The sequence below is a fragment of the Suncus etruscus genome, chromosome 9 (assembly GCF_024139225.1).
Source record: "Suncus etruscus isolate mSunEtr1 chromosome 9, mSunEtr1.pri.cur, whole genome shotgun sequence".
In the NCBI taxonomy this organism is placed as follows: Eukaryota; Metazoa; Chordata; class Mammalia; order Eulipotyphla; family Soricidae; genus Suncus; species Suncus etruscus.
Window position 1 is genome coordinate 15,574,905 of NC_064856.1, and position 21,140 is coordinate 15,596,044.

The 21,140-nt window shown below is 46.3% G+C and overlaps 1 protein-coding gene across 2 annotated transcripts in view; it reads right to left on the minus strand.

Annotated features, from left to right (window-relative positions):
* Positions 1-1,993: 1,993 nt before the first annotated feature.
* The window catches only part of RPN2 (ribophorin II), a 65,571-nt gene continuing 46,424 nt past the window's right edge, over positions 1,994-21,140 (minus strand). The window contains exons 10-18 of one of the 2 annotated variants that reach the window (XM_049779197.1): positions 20,146-20,237; positions 18,597-18,711; positions 14,802-14,996; positions 13,481-13,567; positions 11,217-11,312; positions 9,564-9,639; positions 6,430-6,559; positions 5,105-5,152; positions 1,994-2,355 (exon numbers count right to left, since the gene is read on the minus strand). In XM_049779197.1, coding sequence (XP_049635154.1) covers positions 2,343-2,355; positions 5,105-5,152; positions 6,430-6,559; positions 9,564-9,639; positions 11,217-11,312; positions 13,481-13,567; positions 14,802-14,996; positions 18,597-18,711; positions 20,146-20,237 — 852 coding nt within the window. In that variant the 3' untranslated portion in view covers positions 1,994-2,342. The remainder of the gene's footprint in view (positions 2,356-5,104; positions 5,153-6,429; positions 6,560-9,563; positions 9,640-11,216; positions 11,313-13,480; positions 13,568-14,801; positions 14,997-18,596; positions 18,712-20,145; positions 20,238-21,140) is intronic. The other variant, XM_049779198.1, reaches the window with a different exon arrangement.

Here is a 21,140-nt window from a genome sequence, read left to right on the forward strand (position 1 = left end):
GGAATCGAACCGAGGTCCATTCCTTGGCTAGCACTTGCAAGGCAGACACCTTACCTCTAGGTGCCACCTCACCGGCCCCAAGGTTGTTTTTTTTTTTTTTTTTTTTTTTTTTTTTTTTTTTTTTTTTTATATAAATGAGGAGTTTGGCCTTTCCAGACCAACTAAATGACATATAAATTCTTCTGGGCAATCTGGTTTCAGAGGTTACATCAGGAAGATTAGCTGGGGTTAGGTATTTCAAATGAGTTTTTCCCTCTGCCAGTTTCTCCCAGTGTAAAATCCAAGTCTCCCCAACTTTGCCGTTGAACAGGAAATAAGTAACTTTGTGTGTGTGTATGTGTGTGTCCACATCTGGGGGCACTCAGATGTGGCCTAGCATTGCGCTCAGAAATCAGTCCTGGAAGGTTGGGGGGCGGTGAAGAGGAGGGCTATCTGGGGTGCCGGGAACCAAACCCGGGTCCATTCGGGTTGGCTGCATGCAAGGTAAACACACTACTGCTGTGCTATCACCCTGGTCCCATTATCTATCCCTTTTTTTGGTTTTTCGGACCACACCCATTTGATGCTCAGGGGTTACTCCTGGCTAAGCGCTCAGAAATTGCCCCTGGCTTGGGGGGACCATATGGGACACCAGGGGATCGAACCTTGGTCCTTCCTTGGCTAGCACTTGCAGGGCAGACACCTTACCTCTAGCGTCACCTCGCCGGCCCCTATCTATCCTTTTTAATCACAGCCCTTAAGAGGCCCATTTGTTCTGGCTTCTAAAAATGCTTCCTTGCTAACTACACCCAGTCACAGTGGCCTGATTTACTCAGATTAGCCACATTTTCACTTACACCCCACAAAATCTGTAAAGGCTCCTTCTTCAGTGCTTGCCTCCTTGGATGTCCTCACATACAAAGCCGCTCTGTTCCCTTCTGAGTTTCCTAGGAAGTGGATTATGACCAAGCTGTCTTGCCCACTGCCAGAGACCTAGCAGGACCTGGCACATAGCAAATGTCTGTGGTGCCCCTCAGCCTAACTGCCCTCTCAATGAAACTGCCTCTGGCCCTTCTTTCCCCTAGCCATTATGTCTATTCTCAGACCCTAGAGGCGACAGCCTCAGTGGGTAGGGCTCTGGTGCTCTCCTCCATGCCATTCTCTTTTGCTGAGGTTACAAGGTACCTTAGAAAAAGGAACAGGAGGCCAGGGTCATTGACCATCCTTGTTGTCTAAGCAGGAATGTCACAAAAGTGACATGGAGAAGTTAGGTCACTTGGCTAAAGTTTAACAGTGGGCTTGTTGGCATTTAAAGAGTGAACCAAACACAGTGATCAAACACACTTCAGTCTGCACATGTCAGACAACCTCTAAGCCATGATTCTCCTGGCCGAGCTTCAAAGGGGCATTCTTGGGGCCAGAGTGATAGAATAGCACATAGGGCATTTGAGTTACACACAGCTACCAGGCTTGGATTTCGAGCTTCCCATACAGTGCCCTGAGCCTGTCAGGAGTGATTCCTGAGTATAGAGCCAGGAGTAACCCCTGAGCATCACAGAATATGTCTTCAAAGCCAATTAACAACCACCCACCCCCCCCAAAAAAAAAAACTTAAAAGGGAGGTGGCATTCTTCTTCTGTCCCCCAGTAGTTATTAAACATGCCTGGCAGAACTTGGGCTACTCCTGATGTTGGTGCTCAGGGGACAACACAGCATTAGGGACAGAATCACAGCCTCCCATATGTATAGCATGTATCACAGCCCTTTTGAGCAATTTTCTGGGCCTCAAGGGTGAACTCCTGACCTGTGTGTGTCTTTCTAAAAGCCCAAGACAATTTATGGGATTAGCCCTCCTACACTAAGCCCAAGGCAAAAGCAGTGGTCCCACAGATCTAGTAGGAAGATGATGACCCATGCAGGGAACTATCAAATGTTCGATTGAGGAAGAGGAGGAGGACAACACGGAAAGGGCCTGAGGACCTGTGCCCAAAGGGAACAGAAGATTCTTAGTCAGTTTAGATCCTCTATTTTCTTTATTCCCACACAGACAGTCCAAATTTCAGCTTTTCAAAAGCAGTATCTTGGGTAAGTTAGGAAGATTCACAGCATCTTGCCAGGGCACCAGGCCAAAGAAAGAGATTATTACCTGGGCTTAAGGGTATCTGTTCTGTGTTGGTGAAATAAACAAGTCAAAACATTTTTTTAAAAAAGAAAAATATAAAGAAAGGATTACTATTTAGATTTTTTCCCTAAATTGTTTTGTTTTGTTTTTTTTCTCCACCCTTCTTTTCAAACTGTGAACTGTTCTTGACTTCTTTTCTTGATGTTCATTTAGCTTCTAGAATTTCCCTTTTCTTTTGGAACTAATGTGCTGTTCTGAAAGAAAATTGAGACAAAAAGAAAATTATGGAAGGCTTGAATTTACTCTGTCAATTCCCAAAGTGATGACTAAACCAAGAAACTGTCCCCATTCTAAGATCCCACTTACTAGAGAGCAATCACTTATTTAGCGGTTCTACGTCTGTAAGTCCTATTTCCCTTCACAGAAGACTCTGAGACTGCTAGTTCACACTGCAGCCAAGAACAGAAATGGAAACGATGAGATGGGCCTGATGGAAACTGGGAAAGTGGGATGTGGATGTGGGAGACAGGGATTCCAGGCACACCTCTCCCAGGGCAAGCCAAAGGACAGTACATTTCCATCAGATGAACACAGAGGAAGCTGTGAACGAACACAAGGTTCATTTCAATTCCAGGCTCCAGGTTCACCTGGTCCCAGCATTCAGTCCTTGGCTTCGGGGAAGAGGATGTTCTGGGCATCCTGATCAGACACTGGACCATCTTCCTGCCATGGGAGGCAAGATGGAGCATTTAACTGTACAATGATTCTCAAAATGGGACTTGGCTTGTAGGATAATTCTAAGAGGGGATAGAAATCTCTCAATCCCCATAGTCCTTAATTCCTCAGAGCTGCCTTTCTCTAGACTCCAAGAAGTGATAGGGAAACATAGGAAAAGTGGTATCCTCTGGGGCTGGAGCGGTGGCGCAAGTAGGGTGCTTGCCTTGCACACGCTAGCCTAGGACAGACTGCGGTTCAATCCCCCAGCGTCCCATATGGTCCCCCAAGCCAGGAACAATTTCTGAGCACAGTGCCAGGAGTAATCCCTTAGCATCAATGGGTGTGGCCCCAAAACAAAACAAATAAGCAAAAATGACATCCTCAACAGAAGGTGCCAGCAGGTGGGGGCCACCAGCAAGCAAAAGTGGAGGGACTCATAGAGGTGCAGTGTGGCAGGTTCCACGACAACCACAGACCCAGAAGCACATGCAGGCACAGATCTGGGGACCATGGGAAGGCATCTCAGTCTCTGCCAACACACACTTAGAGGTTCCCAGGCATGTTGAGATGCAGGAATAAAGTAGGCAAGAACCTGTACCTGCTCAGATCACAAGGGGTTGTTTTTGGGGCCGGAGAGATAGCAGAGAGGTAGGGTGTTTGCCTTGCATATGGCCAACCCGGGACAGGCCCAGGTTCAATCCCTGGTATTCCATATAGTCCCCTGAGCCTGCTAGGGCCGATTTCTCAGTGCAGAGCCAGGAGTAACCCCTTAGCATTGTTGGGTGTGACCCAAAAACAAAAATAAAAAAACAAACTAAAAAAAAAAAGGTCATTTTTATTTTTGCTACCAGGGGTATTTCCTGAAAACACTAGGTTCCAATCTCAGAACGTCCCAAATGCCCAGTGAACAAATTACTTCTCTTTCTTTTAGGCATAATCATGGAGCTATGGGGAGCAGAGTGAAGGCAGACTACCTACAAATCAAATAAAATGAATGAGTTACTTTAAAGAACGAAAAAGCTCAATACATAGCAGAAAGCAGTCTCTAATAGAGCGGTTCTAGGACAAACCCAAATGTTTGTCTCAGGAACATGGGAACTTTTTGGAATGTAGAAACAGTCTGCACAATGTGTAAAGTGAAAGAAATAACCCTCTAGCAATGTGTTTGCAAATAGTCACAAAATAGTGCTCTAAAGGCATCCATTTTAGTATATATGAGTTAGGCCTTAATTTAAGACTGAAAATTACAAACCAAAGTAGTTCCTTTTGGTGTGAGGCCTTGAGATTTCAGCTTATGCTCGCACAGCAGTGAAAATGCATTATGTGTCATGCTCTATTGATCTCTTTTGTTTCTTGAGGACTAAAAATCAGACAGCTTCATTGCTCTGGCAGGGAAAGCCATTTCAAGGCAAGGGGCAAGAGGGAACAGACATGAAAAATAAAACTTCCTCCCCCTTCCTTGGGCGGGTGAAAGACCCGCACAAATAGCTCCAAGATGGCCAATGACATGTGAGTGGAAACAGCCACACACATCAGTCCCCACACTCTACAGGGCTCACAGCACAGCGGCAGGGCTCAGGGGTTTCCAGAGTACAGATGGTCGTAGAGCCCAAAATACCACCAGGCTCTTCAAAGAATCCCTAGGTCAGAGAAGCTTATCAGTGAAGCATCAGACACTCTCCTTCCTTCTCTCCATCCAAGCTGCTGTTGCAATTAGCCCCTTGATAGACTTGAGTCTATGGCATAGGGAACTGTCCTGGCTTTGATCTGCCATTACTTGACCAAACCCTGTAGGCATCAAAAGTCTACCAAATGACATTATTTGGCCAAACCAATGATCGGTATTCCAAAAAGGGCTAGGAACGAAAACCAGGTATGCCAGGACTTGCACGGGATCATTACTGAATGAATTTACATGTCCTGAATGGGCACTTTTAGAAAGGCCAAGGATGGATCTGTCTTAGCTCTTAGCTCCACTCCTTTCTCCTATGAACAAGGAATACTGTGGTTTAGAAGAACCTCCTGGCCAGCATGGAGTCTTTTTCATTAAGTGCCTGGCCGGCCATCTCTGTAAGAATTTGTCTCCTTACTTGGTCCAACCAGGACGACTTTCATTCCAGTCAGTTATAACCTGGTCTAGGAGGTAGGAGCTCAGAATTCAGCATTGGCTTTGGGGAGTAGTAGGGAAGGACGAATGGGCTGAAAGCTACAGGACAACTGACATGCATGAGGTGACTAAAATGGGGAAGGAGCCTGCTTCTGGGGTGAGTCACCCCTCATCTTTACCGTAGTGTCCTATATTTTGCCAATCTACTGCTCTGCTCTGCAGCGATCCTGCCAAAGGAAAGAGGATTTGAGAATCAAGAAAAGGCTAGTGAGAAGAGAAATAAGCTGAGGGAAAAAATAACAAACACATGACCAGAGCTTCCAATAGGGGCAATTAGTTCTGGAACTGAAACCCCGCCAGTGAAGATCAGCTTTCACCTTATCTACCCACGAAACACAGTCATATTACAAAGTCCTGCTCACAGATCACACAGGACCAAAGTAAAATCACAGGTCATATACCCCTAATAGCCCTTGGTTTTGTGTGACTTGCGTGGGCAACTACTGAAAGAGAATTATCAGGCACAGTCTTTGGTTCCTTGCACAAACTGGTGGCTGTGAGGAAACACATTCTACTTAGAAATACCTACACAGTCCCCTGTGCCTTTTCAGCTCTGTCTAGGCTGCTGGAGGGAGAGCAAAATGAGCAGCTGCTATTGCCAGGGCTTAGGGAAGCTCTGATGATGGAACTTGGAATCCTCCCAGGGAGTGGGGAGCAATGCTCTGAGGGAGCCTCTCCTGGGTTTGTGGGAACCGGCAGTGGCCATACCTTTGAGTCACATTTTTCCAACAAAAGTTCTGGAGAGGATAAAGCAGGGCAGGCATGTTGGAAAATGTTAGCTGCCAAAGGTGAGAGCGATGCTGACCTTTTCTGATTGACCTTTACATTGCTGAACACACCCCAGTTCTAATGAAACAAATCAATAAAACACCTATGTGACATTTAGATTTGCCCTCACTTCAAGGCTCAAAAGGCAAAGCTGCCAGTGGGCTGCCCCTGTGTGGTTCCCAAATATGTTTGAGAAATTAAGCGGGTCTGGTTTCTGGCAAGAGCTTGGCAGACTACTGAGCAGTGCGTCCAGCTCTGGGGATGGAGGAGGGGTCACAGGCTTAGGGATGAGACTCTGCGAGCCTGTTGTGGGACCGAGGGGAGGAGCCCTCCAGGCTTGCACGGAAGGAAGGTAGAGGAGCAGCACAGGAAATTTTTATCCAGCCAGCACTGAACTACCATCTTCTGCCACATATTTGAATTGGTTCATCATCACACACAACTAATCTTCCTTTCTTTTTTCTTATGTGTAGAGGTGTGAGTGGTTGTGATTTTAACTTTTCAAGTTGATCACAAAATTCCTGTCTGACTTAGAAGCTTTTGTATCCTTCTGGATTAAAGTGTCACACTTGGTTCCTATGGCCATGAATCATTTTGTCATACACCCTTGTTCAAAGAGCTAGGGGGAAAGAGCTGATGAATACCTATTCCAGGTTCCAGCCACTCCCAGCATTACCTCTTGACTGCTTGCTGGGCAAGCATCCGGTTTCCAGCCAGGAACGTGACGCTGCCCAATATAGCCAGGTACTTCAGTGTCTGGAACATGTTGAGCTGAGTCCAGTAGACATACATGAGTCCCAGCATAGCTGCAAGAACAGGGGCGAATGCCTTGGAGAATGCCTTCGAGAAGACAGCTGAGGGCAGTGATGTGATTGCTGGCTCAGGAAAAGGTCATTGCTTCTAGCTAAGACAGGCTTTTTTCATTCCTTTTATCTGAAACCGGCCCCTCTCTTCTGCTACCAAGAAATTCACCAGCAAAAAAACAAAATCTGGGGCTGGAGTGATGGCGCAGCAGTGGGGCATTTGCCTCGCACGCAGCTGACCTAAGATGGACAGTGGTTCGATCCTGTGGCATCCCATATGGTCCCCCAAGCCAGGAGCAATTTCTGAGCGCATAGCCAAGAGTAATCCCTGAGTGTCACTGGGTGTGGCCCCAAAACAAAACAAAACCATAAAATCTTAGGGGCCGGAGAGATAGCACAGTGGTACGGCATTTGCCTTAACAGAGCAGTTCCAGGATAGATGTGGTTCGAATTCCGGCATCCCATATGGTCCCCTGAGCCTTAGCTACTCTAATTCATGGTTTTGTTTTGTTTCCCTTCCTCCCTCCATCTCTCCCTCCCACTCTCCCTCCCTTCCTTCCTTTTGGTTTATGAACTATACTCAGTGGTGTTTAGTGTTACTTCTGGCTCTGTGCTTAGGGATTAATCCTGAAAGGACTCATGGGATTAAACCTGGTTTGACTATGTGCAGGGGAAAACAATCTTAGCCATTGTACTCTCTCTCCAGTTCCTCCGATCTCTTTAAGAGTAATTTATTTATTTTACCTTTTTTTTTCTTTTTGGTTGTTGGGTCACACCCGGAAGTGCTCAGGGGACCATATGGGATGCCGGGATTCAAACCACCGTCCTTCTGCATGCAAGGCAAACACATTGCCTCCATGCTATCTCTTTAGCCCCTTATTTTACTTTTAAAATATATAGCACATAAATATTTTTTCATTAAAAAATGAAACTAGGGGCCGGAGAGAGCCTGGAGGTAAGGCATTTGCCTTTCAAGCAGAAGGTCGGTGGTTCAAATCCCAGCATCCCATAAGGTCCCCCGAGCCTGCCAGGAGTAATTTCTGAGCACAGAGCCAGGTGTAACCCCTGAGCGCTGCTGGGTGTGACCCAAAAACCAAAAACCAAAAAAAAAAAACCAACAAAAAAACCCAAAAAAACCAAAAAAGAAAGTATACAGTACATAGTGTTCCATACATTTCCACCACCTCTTTCTTTTACCCAGACCCATGTAGTCAGTCACTCAGGAATTATTCCTGGCTGTGCTCAGGAGTGACCCCTGAGGGTGCACAGACAGATCCTAATGTAGTGCAGCTAACGGTTGGCCACAAGCAATTCAAGAACACTGCCTCCTATGCTAGTTCTCTGGCCTTATTAAAAAAAATCTTTTTTGGACGGATAATTTGTCATCCTGACTAAGAAGGAAACAAGGACAGTTTAGTAAAATGGGCTTGGAGCTGGGTATTAAAATCCCAAGGCCTGGGCCCAGAGAGATAGCACAGCGGTGTTTGCCTTGATCCAGAACCAAAGGTGGTTGGTTCGAATCCTGGTGTCCCATATGGTCCCCCGTGCCTGCCAGGAGCTATTTCTGAGCAAACAGCCAGGAGTAACCCCTGAGCACTGCTGGGTGTGACCCCCCCCAAAAAAAAAATCCCAAGGCCTTTCTAGGCTTTGCACTTCCTCCACATTTTTTTTTTTTTTGGTTTTTCAGGCCACACCCATTTGATGCTCAGGGGTTAATCCTGGCTAAGCCCTCAGAAATTGCCCCTGGCTTGGGGGGACCATATGGGACGCCGGGGGATTGAACCGTGGTCTTTCCTTGGCTAGAGCTTGCAAGGCAGCCACCTTACCTCTAGCGCAACCTCACCGGCCCCCACATTTCATTTTTTTGAGCCTAAATTCTGCCCCTTGTAACCAAGGATCCTGATTCTTATCAATCCACCTCTATCAGAAATCAGATAAAAGTGCAGGGGGGGGACGACGATGGGCCACATGGAGGTAAGTAAGGCGTTTGCCTTGCATGCAGAAGGTCAGTGGTTTGAATCCCGGTATTCCATATGGTCCCGAGCCTGCCAGTAGCAATTTCTGAGCATAGAGCCAGGAGTAACCCCTGAGCATTGCCGGTGTGACCCAAAAAACAAAACAAAACAAAACAAAAAACAAAAACAAAAACAAAAAGTGAGGGGACAGGAGCAAACAGCACTCTGGTGGAAAAAGTCAACACCAAAACCAATTTGTACCTAGGACTGGCTTGGAAAGCAAGTATGCAGCTCAGTGACTAGCCAGAAGAAAGAATGGTAGTAGCTGGAAGAAAGAATGGTAGTAGTTGCAAGAGTCTGAGGCTAACAGACTCCTGCGGGAAGCCGAGCAGTTTTTGAGGCTTGTCCCCAGAAAAGCACAGTTCATATTTGCTGAGGACTTCAAGGACTTGACCTGAGGACACTACAAAATCTGCATGTGGGGTGGGTGGGAATTCTGAGAGTCAAGGAAACAAGGGTGGCCACGGAAATGTGGGCAAGAGCCAGGCACCCACAGTGCCACCAGTCTTGGAGATGCCTTAATGTTTGACAATGTCCTGTTCCATTTGGGTCCGAGTGTGCCTGAGTGCGGAAGGGACTGTTTTCTAAAATTGTCCAGACACAGCCGCTGGCAAATAGGGAGATCGACGTGGTGGGGAAAGATAACCTTTAGAAGCGGCATTAATGCTCTTCACCCAGGAAGATGGCCCAATATAAAGACACACTAAGTGAGTAATCTCTGGAAATGAGTGGGGCTATTAAATGAGGGTAGATGGCCTACTAAAAGTAGTCTAGGACAATGAAAACTGATATAATAACAGCTGTTATAAGCTGATGGACCAACCAGGTTTATCATCATATTAACTGTCCTAAAAGGCCAGGAGGAAAAGGGAAATGTTATGCTATTAAGTCATTATAGTTAATATGTTATGGTTCTACTTAACAGGGCTTCTGTGGGGGCAGGCTAAATGTCAGAGGAGGTTAAATGAAATTAGCAGCCGGGGGGCACTTACCAGCATGTCCCAGGTGAAAGATAATCGTGCTAGGAGCAAAACTGAAGTTGGAGATGTTGGCACCAATCCGGATCCACTGAACGGTGAAGAGAAATAAATTAAAAAGACATTAGAACTTGAAAGGGAGATAACACATGCCATGTTGATGCTAATCCAATGAGCAGCCCGAGGGCTCCAAAGTTCATGCAGACTTGCAGGAGGGGAATTTTTTTCCAAGTGACAAGCATCCTCTTCTCTGTCCTTAGGAAAAACCCATCCCCTCTTCTTTAGGCAGACATCCCAACACCTGCTTGCCAACATGCCTGGGTGACTCAAGCTGAAAAGTCACTTTTTATTACAGCAAACCTTTTCTATTTTAAAAGAGATGAAACCAAGAAGCACAAAGGTCAGAAAATGCATTTAAGATGGAGTAGCTGACAGTGGCCAGAACTTCTCTGAGGACTGGAGAGACAGACTCAGTGGCAACTGGTAGAAGGCATGTTCGGGCTATAGCTTTGGGTCTGAGGGAACTGGGCAAACTCGCTCAGTGTTCTGAGAAAACAGGAGACCTGTCCTAACCCCTTGCTCTGGTTTCTGAAAGCCGAGGCATGCCTTCAATTTAGACAAACCAAACCAGCCCTCCCTGACAGGAGTCAATGACTGAATCAGGAATACAGGCCAATTTTCTTTTTTGGGGGGGGGGGGGGCACACCCGGCGGTGATCAGGGGTTACTACTCCTGGCTATCTGCTCAAAAATAGCTCTTCTGGCAGGCACGGGGGGGGGGGGGGGGGGACACGACACCATATGGGACGCCGGGATTCGAACCAACCACCTTAGGTCCTGGATTGGCTGCTTGCAAGGCAAACACTGGTGTGCTATCTCTCTGGCCCTGCCAATTTTCTAAAAGGAAATTCTAGTGAGTTACCCATAGTCCTTCAAATTCTCTATTTATAATGTTATGACTTTAATGGAGGACCCCACCCTCCCCACACACTACTCCCACCAAAATTTTCTGGTCATAAAACAAAACTCAGCAGAAAAACATAAAAGAAAATTTCCTTCCCCTACACTTCCCAAAAGGTCCTCTCTTTAGAGGTACTCACAAAATAAATCAGAGCCTGGGAAGGTGTTTACATTAAGTAGAAACACTAGGTATAGAGCCTCTCAGTGTAAACACCTTCGCCCTCATGCCGGTAAGGTGATGGCTATCTTAGAATAGCAGCATCAAAATCTATTCCTTCAATAAACCACATATTATTCCATTGCAAGTATGCCCTATCACCGAACTGTTTCCATGAGGCTTTGAGTCTGTGGTTTTGTGCTCCTGGCTCTGTGTCATTCTGCATTAGCTGGCAGCACTGGGCCTCTTCTTTCACACGTGACCCCGTCTCAACATGTCTATGAAGCACCATAGTCTGCACACTTTTATCATTTTTAATAGCTAGTAGGTACTTTTTCGTGTTCCTAGCTAGTAAGAGCCGTGCATTTTTGGCTGCTCCCCTCCAGTGGGAATTTTGGTTTCTCTGTAATTCTGATCACTGGTTCAGGTCACAGCTGCTGGACCCCTTAGAAGCTCTGTTGTGGCCACGAGCAAAGGACCACCTTTGGAGCAGCTCCATCTGCTGAGTGTGGTGCTAGACACATGCTGCCCATGCTAATTAGAGCTACTCACCAGAGCAAAGAGTAGCAGCAAAGGTGAGAGGATGAGGGCGGTGAACGTATTGGACACCACCGTGGGGGGCCTCTTCTCAGGCTCTCGGAACAGGTGCTGCCAAAAGAAAACACACCAAGAACATTTAAGAAAATGCCCTTCCCCGGACTGAACACTTCCCCAAACACTGAAAACACGCATGGAGAAAAAGGGTCACCCGAAGGCAAAAATCTAGCATGACTTCTGCCATTTCTCTGCACTGGCTTCTGGCTTTCAGAATGTCAAGAGCAACATGGTTGCGTGTTGTGACCCCACTTAAGATAGCTAACTGGTAGAAGCATCAGTCCTAGAATGTAACAGAGCTTCACTAAGGCGGGTTCCAAGTCAATACATTCCCCCTGAGCCCCAGGAAGCACTAAATGTCCTCCCTTTCTCACTAAGCAAACCAAAGTCTAGGCCAAGCATTCACCGGATATCTTTGTTTTAGCTGGCAATTAGATATGGAGATTTCTAGGAAGCTCATCTGGACAGAGTGGCCCAGCACTGTTAAACCATGAGGCCAGAGAGCTATGGTAGGTCCAAACTGATCTTTTGATAGCACAATTGTAGGCAAGTGGCTTCCACAGGTTTTTGGTTGTGGTCAGAAGCTATTCCTGCGAGTGCATGGGGACTATGAAGGGCAAGGGTTTGAATCTGGGGTTCCTGTGTGTAAGGTATATGCTCCAGACCTTGGAATCTTCTCCTCAGCCTACTTTCAATACTCTGCCTCAGTGTCTAGCTGAGGAGTAGGGGGTAGGAGGGCAATGACAATCCTGCTAGACTTGTGCAAGGACCATTGGCTCTCTGTAAGTTCTTCCACACATAAGAAATGTTTATATCTTTCCTTTTGGTTTTTGGGCCATATCCCTGTGTGCTCAGGAAACCATATTATGTTAGAGTGAAAGAGTCTCCAGCATACAAAGCAAACACTTGTTCCACTGAACTCTCCTGTTCTTGAAAAAAAAAAAAAAAAAAAAAAGACTTTCTTCCTATGCTGACTTCCTGCATGCTAATGTCCAGGCAACCAATTCCAAAAGGCGTCAATCCAGCCTGAGACCCCTGTTTTCGATTTTCACCTTTGATCCTCTCTGCTTCTGCTATCTCCAAGGAGGTTCTAACATTGCCTGGAGCAAAAGCTAAGACCTGCATTGTCCTACAAAAGTCAGTACACAGGACCCCTCATCATCACTGTTCTACCTGTGCTTATCTTCTAGCCTAAATAATGCCCAGGTCACAGACAGAACAATGCCCATGTCAACATCTGGGAGACTTTTTGTTTTGTTTTGTTTTTGTTTTTGGGTCACACCCAGCAGTGCTCAGGAGTTACTCCTGGCTCTGCATTCAGAAATCATTCCTGGCAGGCACAGGGGATGCTGGGATTTGAACCCATTTGTACTGGGTTGGCTGCAAGGAAATGCCCTACCACTGTGTAGATATCTCTCCAGCCCCATTGGGGGATTTTTAATAAAAGACTCCCACTATATTCTTCTTGCTCTTTGGGCTCTTGTCCTTTTTCTCTTGAGAGTGAGATTAAGTAGCCTGCTTTAAACACATCAACCATTAACTCCTAGAAAGGTTTCCATGGCAATACAGCAGGATCATTTCTTCTCTTTTTTTTTTTTTTTTATTTTTGGGCCACACCCGGCTATGCTCAGGGGTTGCTCCTGGCTGTCTGCTCAGAAACAGCTCCTGGCAGGCACAGGGGACCATATGGGACACCGGGATTCGAACCAACCACCTTAGGTCCTGGATCGGCTGCTTGCAAGGCAAACACCGCTGTGCTATCTCTCCAGGCCCAGGATCATTTCTTATGACTGCAAAAGAGTCTACTGGCGAGATCCACCTCAGCTGCCATAAGCAGTGCACAAATAATTCAATGGTTACTGTTGCTTCTGTAAGCCATTTTCCAAAGCTTTCTCTCTGTACCTGCCACTAACATTGATCCAGAGACCAGACCCAGGGCTGGGCTGAGCTAGGCATGGATCACTCATGGAGAGAAAGCACTTGCCTACAGGGAGGTGAGTCCTGACCTCCCAGGTGGGTTTCCACTTGAACTCCCCCCAAAGTCCCAACCACTGTAGGAGACAATGTGGCAGGTCACACTTACCTGTTCAGTGGCCCATGAGCAGGGGTCTGAGGGCTGGACCTCTTGTGTGTTTAGGGGTCTCCCTACTTACTTCTGAGAGCCAGTCTCTAGGACCCAACTATGGAACATACCAGAGTGATTCACCTGTCTCTGAGTATACCTGAATTTCCTGCTTGGGTGTGAATAGATTCTTGGACAGAACAGTTGATGGAGCATCCTCTTCGGGGAACTTGATGACCACATCAGCCTAGAAAGACAAGAGCAGAGCTGAAAGGCACAGGGCAGAGGCATCCTGTGCCTGTTGCCGTAACTAGGCAGAGCTGCAAGTAGTCTCATACCTTCTTATTTGTTAGTCGCACCATTTGTTAAGATGGTAGAAATTTCAAGAATAAAGTAAGTCTCTGTTGAAAGAGCTTTTTTGAGAAAGAGTTCTTACTTTCTCTGTAAGAAAACCAGTAAGTTTTCTTACTGGTGTAGGGAAGGGGAGGGAAATGGAGGGGAGAGAAGGGAGGGAAAAGAAAGGGAAAGGGAAAGGAAGGAAAGGGAAGGGGAAGGAAGGAAGGAAGGAAGGAAGGAAGGAAGGAAGGAAGGAAGGAAGGAAGGAAGGAAGGAAGGAAGGAAGGAAGGAAGGAAGGAAGGAAGGAAGGAAGGAAGGGAGACGGAGAAACGGAAGGAGAAAATAAAGTGAAAAATGGGATCTTCTACAAAAGTAGCTGTTGAGATGAAGCACATTAGGAAGACAGTCTTACAGAGAGAGCCAACCCTATTATGGCCCGGAAGCTCACCACCTGTGGTGATTGCCCAGTTCTGTTGGGTTACACAGTGAACCCACACATGTCACCAAAAGCTCCTGAATCTACAGGAGTCTACAGACCATCTCCAACCATCTCCCTTGTATTCCTTCAACTCCAATCTCTGAAGCTAAGTCTTGGGAGAAGATGTTTCTTAAGGTACAAATAAAAAATGAGACCCAGAGGTAGAAAGCGTGTGTGAGCTGTAACATGTCTCACTGATGCTGGTCTATTAGCATTCCGAACAACTTCTAATCTATTTGTCTGTACCTTCCTAAATCCTTACCAGAGTCCAAGTTTACCTAGAAGGTTCTTTTGTCTCGAGGTCAGGAATTTTATCATGTATGTCCATATATTCCCCCCAGTGTCTGGCTATAATATGAAAATCTCATTCTAGTATCACTTACTTAAAATTTCACAGAACACCAGAACCCACAAGGAAAGAATTATACTTCATTAGTCACTCAGCCACTGTTTGGGTTAGGGGTGTGATGATGTGGCAAGAAGGCTTTCCCAGGGCTCTCCTGGCCATGCTCAGGTTACTCAATCACTATCAACCACCGATTATTATGCGGACCTTTGCATTTCACTCCTGGTAGTAATGGCAAAGGCGACAGTCTCTCCACTGTCTCCCATGGGGACATAGGGGTGAAGAGCAACACCCATGTACCTGGCCCAGGGTACACTTACCACATTCCACAGGATTGGGTTCTTCAAAGTGGCATCTCCAATAATCAAGTACAGTGTGTAGGTGCCAGATGCAGAGTCAAACTCCAGCTTTCTCTCAGAGGTATCCAGTTCGAACTTGTACACATTCTTGCTGTCTGGCTCGGCGACAAACACGACTTCCTGTCCCGTCTTCTGGTTGTGAAGACGAACAAATGTCTAGATGGAACAAGAATACAGTTTTTTATCTAATTGCTTCAAAACTGCTTCAGGCCCCAAGATCTAATCACCAAGACACTCTCCAGGGGTCTCAAACTCGCGGCCGTAGGCCATTTGCGGTCCTCCGTACAACATTTTGTGGTCCTGCCCTAAAGGAATCTTTTTTTGTTTTGTTTTGTTTTGTTTTAGTTGTTTGGTTCACACCCCTCAATGTTCAAGGCTTACTATTGACTTTGCACTCAAGAATCACCTTGACTTTGCCTCCTTCGGCCCCCAGGTAAACTGAGTTTGAGATCCCTGCATGCAATCATGGGGATCTATAGCTCCGTGGGGTCACAGACCTGCCTAAGAGGAGGAAGGGTAACTAGCACTTGGTTTTGTGCAAACAACTTTTTGTGGTATAAAACCTAAATAACAAACAAACAAACAAACAAACAAATAACAGAGGCTCAGTCAGTTAAGTTGTCTGCTACTCGGAGGGTTAAAACCCAGTTTGTGGATGATTTAAGTCCTTTGCTATTGCTGTAATTTCTTCTCCCTGTCTTTTGGCCACTTTGCTGCCCAATTAACTTCATCACCAGAGGATGAAAAGAAGGGAAATGAGGTGGAACTGTAAAAGGCCAATTTTTAATTTCCAAGGCCCTCTAGCTAAGGTTTCAGTGAAGGAGGCAAGGGGATTGATAGGAAAGCTGAGCTCCAATCCAGACAGCAGCTCCATGTCAGAGCCCAGCATCTGGAGACAGATCAGGGTTCACTAACTGATTCGCACTGAACAAGTTCCTTAACCTCCTTGGACCTTAATAAGACACAAGGATTAACCTCGAATTGTGGTATAACAGTTAAGATTATTAATGACCTAAGTATGGAGATGTGTTGTTGACAGCAGCTAGTCTACAAAGAGTAGACTATTGGTATGAGTCTAGTCACCTCAACTCTCCCCACACCCACCCATTGGCATAAGAAACTAAGATGTGGGGCTGAAGAGATAGCATGGAGGTAAGGCATTTGCCTTGCATGCAGAAGGACAGTGGTTCGAATCCCGGCATCCTATATGTCCCCCGAGCCTGCCAGGAGCGATTTCTGAGCGTAGAGCCAGGAGGAACCCCTGAGCACTGCCAGGTGTGACCCAAAGCAAAAAAAACAAACAAACAAAAGAAACTAAGATCCGGGGGCTGGAGCAGTGGCACAAGTGGTGAGGTGTCTGCCTTGCCCATGCTAGCCTAGGACAGACTGCGGTTTGACACCCCCCCCCCCCCCGTCCCATATGGTCCCCCAAGCTAGGAGCAATTTCTTTCTTTCTTTTTTTTTTTTCTTGGTTTTTGGGCCACACCCGGCAATGCTCAGGGGTTACTCCTGGCTGTCTGCTCAGAAATAGCTCCTGGCAGGCACGGGGGACCATATGGGACACGGGGATTCGAACCAACCACCTTTGGTCCTGGATCGGCTGCTTGCAAGGCAAACACCGCTGTGCTATTTCTCCGCCCCCCCTCCTTTTTTTTAGGAGCAATTTCTGAGCACATAGTCAGGAGTAACCCTGAGTGTCACCAGGTGTGCCCCCCCCCTAAAAAAAAAAGATCTGGCCTGGAGACTGACACAGTGGCTCAGAGCATCTGCCTGAGTATATGAAACCCTGCTGTACTGTATGTACAACAATGTGCACAATCCCCACAAATCAAGCACAAGAGTATGACAGTGAACCTGATGTGAACAACTGTTACTTGTATGGCTGAACTGAACTGGTAAGCACAGGTGAAAGTACCCTAACTATGGGGAGAGGGAGAGGGAGAGGGAGAGAGGGAGAGAGAAGGAGAGAGAGAATTAAAAACACTTTAAGAAGAAAGAAATTAAGGTTTCTGAACATTAGGAAAAATCTTAATAAAGTCATTCAGAGCTTCTCTTTTAGATGTTTGAAATTAAAAAATTCAACAAGGGTGTGGTTCCATTTCACAAATCACAAGAGGCATTAAAGGAGTTGCCATGGTCGAAGAGGGAGTGTTGAATCCACAGAGAAAATACAAATTCCTTTATTCTTCTAAATCTGGGCAACAGAGAACCACTACCAAAGCATTTGGTAAAATGACCCAGAAATGTGAAGCACCACGGCTATATCAGTGAGTCTTGACAAAGAATGAATTTAGGCCAGCTGATCTTTCTCCTGTCCAGCCAACACCACTGGCTCCTTGGAGGTCTTGAAGTCTGTCTCACACAGAGCCTCATAGGAGGCTGGTGTTCAGCTAAATGACATGTCCTCATTAACTCCAGTTGTTTTGCCTTCTTCTATTTCTGATTGAAAAGCTGTTCCGAAGAAGCTCGGAAACGCTGGATAGCTAAAACATGGAGAAATAAGTCACCAGAGTGATGTATCCCTGAGATGGGGTGGTGGAAGGGAAGTGCCAGGATGGTGACTCTGTAGGCAGCTGCCCTGGGGTCTCAGAAAGAAGGAAAACACAGAAAAGTTCCCAAGGAAACCCAGCTCTGCTCCTGCTTAGTCTCATCACAATCCAGGGGGCTGATGCCATGGCTGTGAGTCCTGCCTACTCAGCTGCCTTTAAGGTATTATTGATCTAAATTTCATTGACACGAGACAGATGGGAACGGGACAGGGTAGGCCTGAGAAAATCTTTGTCTAGAAGGGGCTCAAAAAGGTGTCCCACAAAACAGAGCCCACATCTGCCCTGCCTTATGGGGGGAAAGGTCATTTTTTGAGACTACTTTAATCATGAATTATCATTACTTAAGAAAAAACAAACAAACAAAAGCAACTCCTTTATAATACAAAAGTGGTACCAGTTTTATAAAGGTCGAGTCTTCAGATTTTCAGACAGAAAAAATGCTGCTTGTTCAGAATTTAAAAGGCTGGGCGTTCATTTTTCTTTTTTTTTTTTTTTTTTTTGGTTTTTGGGCCACACCCGGTAACGCTCAGGGGTTACTCCTGGCTATGCGCTCAGAAGTCGCTCCTGGCTTGGGGGACCATATGGGACGCCGGGGGATCGAACCGCGGTCCGTCTCCTAGGCTAGCGCAGGTAAGGCAGGCACCTTACCTCCAGTGCCACCGCCCGGCCACTGGGCGTTCATTTTTCATTAAAAACAAAACAAAACCACCTCCCTGAAATAAAAGGCATTAAGAGATAGCTGCCAAAAAAAAAAAGGGGGCCGGGCGGTGGCGCTGGAGGTAAGGTGCCTGCCTTACCTGCGCTAGCCTAGGAGACGGACCGCGGTTCGATCCCCCGGCGTCCCCTATGGTCCCCCAAGCCAGGAGCGACTTCTGAGCGCATAGCCAGGAGTAACCCCTGAGCGTTACCGGGTGTGGCCCAAAAACCAAAAAAAAAAAAAAAAAAAAGAGCTGGCATGGGGGCCAGAGAGATAACATGGAGGTAGGGCGTTTGTCTTTCATGCAGAAGGATGGTGGTTCGAATTCCGACATCCCATATGTTCCCCGAGCCTGCCAGGAGCGATTTCTGAGCGTAGAGCCAGGAGTAACTCCTGAGCGCTGCCCAGTGTGACCCAAAAACAAAACTAAAAAAAAGAGAGATAGCTGGCCTTAAATATATATCTTCTAATATCAGCTAATCCTTTAAAAGAGAGCACACTTATCCTGACCTGGTGAGGAGTGAGTTCGGCCCCGGTGTTCACATCTACCAGCTGGAAGAACAAGGCAAAGTTCTGATGGCTGTCTGCGATGAATGTGCCTTTGGCTTTGGCTGGGTAGGTCACTCTGCAAGAGACATTCAGAGAACAAGTTTTAGTGGGAAGCAGGAGGTCTGTGAGAGCAGAGAACACAGACTTCACAGTCTTGGTCTCTCTGTCCCACTGAAACACGTTTCCCTTGTAGACATAGGGAATAACTGTGAGCAGCCAGGGGAAGACTGGACTCAGAAACCAGAGCAAAAAAGCAAGCATCTGGGAAATGCTCTATGCAGCTTTCACTCCAAGGACCTAAAATCATCAGCTAGCAGGACCAAAGATCTAGACTAGAAATTGATATGGTGGTGAAGTCAGCAGCGAGGAAACAAAGGGGAAAAGAGACTAACAGTTTTTCTCTCCTGTTTTACCTTACCGAGCAGTGCTCAAGGACCACACTGGCAATGCTGGAGACCATATAACATGCAGAGATTCAAAACATCATCATACAGACACATGTAAGACAAGTACCTTAACGACTGTACTATCTTTCTGGGCCCCTTCAATCTCACTGCTCCATTTTTAATGACAAGGAGTGAACTCAACTGGCAGAGCACATGTCTAGTCTCCTGAATTCAGCAAACATGGCCCCTGAGCACTGCAGGGTGTGGCTTCTATAAAAAATACAAAAATAATAGGATGGGTGGTAGAGAGATATTACAGTGGGTAGGGCACTTGCCTCGCAGACAGCTGGTCTGGATTTGACCATGGCACCTACATGGTCCCCTGAGTCCTGACAGAAATGACCTCTGAGTACAGAGCCAGGAGTGATCCTTGAGCACTGCCAGGTATGGCCCCAAACCAAAACAAAAAAGATGTCCAGGAAACAAACCAAATGACATTATTAGAGAACTCACACCTATGCTACTTTAAGACACCATTTCTTGGGGCCGGAGAGATAGCACAGCAGCGTTTGCCTTGCAAGCAGCCAATCCAGGACCCAAGGTGGTTGGTTCAAATCCCGCCGTCCTATATGGTCCCCCATGCCTGCCAGGAGCTATTTCTGAGCAGATAGCCAGGAGTGACCCCTGAGCACAGCTGGGTGTGGCCCAAAATCCAAAAAAAAAGAAAAAGAAAAAGACACCATTTCTTCGCTCCAATCTCTTCAGCTCTTAAAGCACTGAGAAAACCATTATAGTAGATTCTCAATAGTGTTCTTCACCCCACTGTCATTATCAAAATATCCAGGCCAGGGGCCAGAGAGATAGCATGGAGGTAAGGCGTTTGCCTTTCATGCAGGTCATCAGTTCGAATCCTGGCGTCTCATATGGTACCCTGGGACTGCCAGGAGTATCCCCTGAGCACTGCCAGGTGTGACCCAAAAACCACAAAACAAAAGAAAAAACATCCAGGCCAGGGTCAGCAAAGCAAGCTCTTTTCTTGCTTGTTTGTTTTTTTGTGCCACAACCAGTCATGTTCAGGTGAGTAAAGTTGGGGCTCTCCCATACCCAGTTCTCATTCTATTTACCGTGTCGTTTTGGGTGCAATGCTCTGGTCCTTGTCCACAGTGGAAAGATCGACATTTGTGATACCGACTTCAGTGGAGATCTTGATTCTGAGCTAGAGTCACATCCAGAGGGGAAAGATCAGTATAAAGACCAGAAAATATATAACCAGAAATAACACATGTTCATGTTTTTCTACTCAGTTTCTGATGGGGAGAGTTTGGGCCAGATAGAGCTGTGTTCAGTACGAGGATCAAACTTAGCTTTCTGAATGCAAGCCCGAGTTTGCCCTATTGAGTAATCTTCTCTGGAACCCCAATTTTTATTTTACTATTTTTTTTGTTTGTTTATTTTGGGGTCACAACCAGCAGCACTCAGGGGTTACTCCTGTCTCTACGCTCAGAAATCACTCCTGTCTCTACGCTCAGAAATCGCTCCTGGCAGGCTCGGGGGACCATACGGGATCCCACTGTCCTTCTGCATGAAAGGCAAACACCTACCTCCATGCTATCTCTCCGGCCCATTTTTTTTTTTTACTATTAATGATGAACAAGAGCAGGAAAAATTCTAGGGCAGGAGTCAATTGATCGAGTCAATTAACCAACCATGAACATATAAACACACACACATATATAGCATATCCATGCATGAGGCCTAGGTTAGGTCTCAAGCACCACAAAAATAAAGAAAAATAAAGAAAAAAATAAAGAAAAAAGGAAATAGTCATCCAGAGCATGCTAAAAGGAGAGACTATTATTCTATTGCCAAGTGTCTCCCACTAGCAATGATCAATGATGTGATCACATGTGATCAGTGAAGTGAATACTTGCTGAAGAAACACCAGCATGGTTTTGGGTGTCCACCGCAGGGAGTAGAACTCTAAAACATTTGTTCATATTGTGTGGATTCTCCTCATATGACCAGATAACAATAAAAGCTGTGTACTGTTTTCATTTAAGAAAATATAAAAGGGGCCCGGAGAGATAGCACAGTGGCGTTTGCCTTGCAAGCAGCCAAT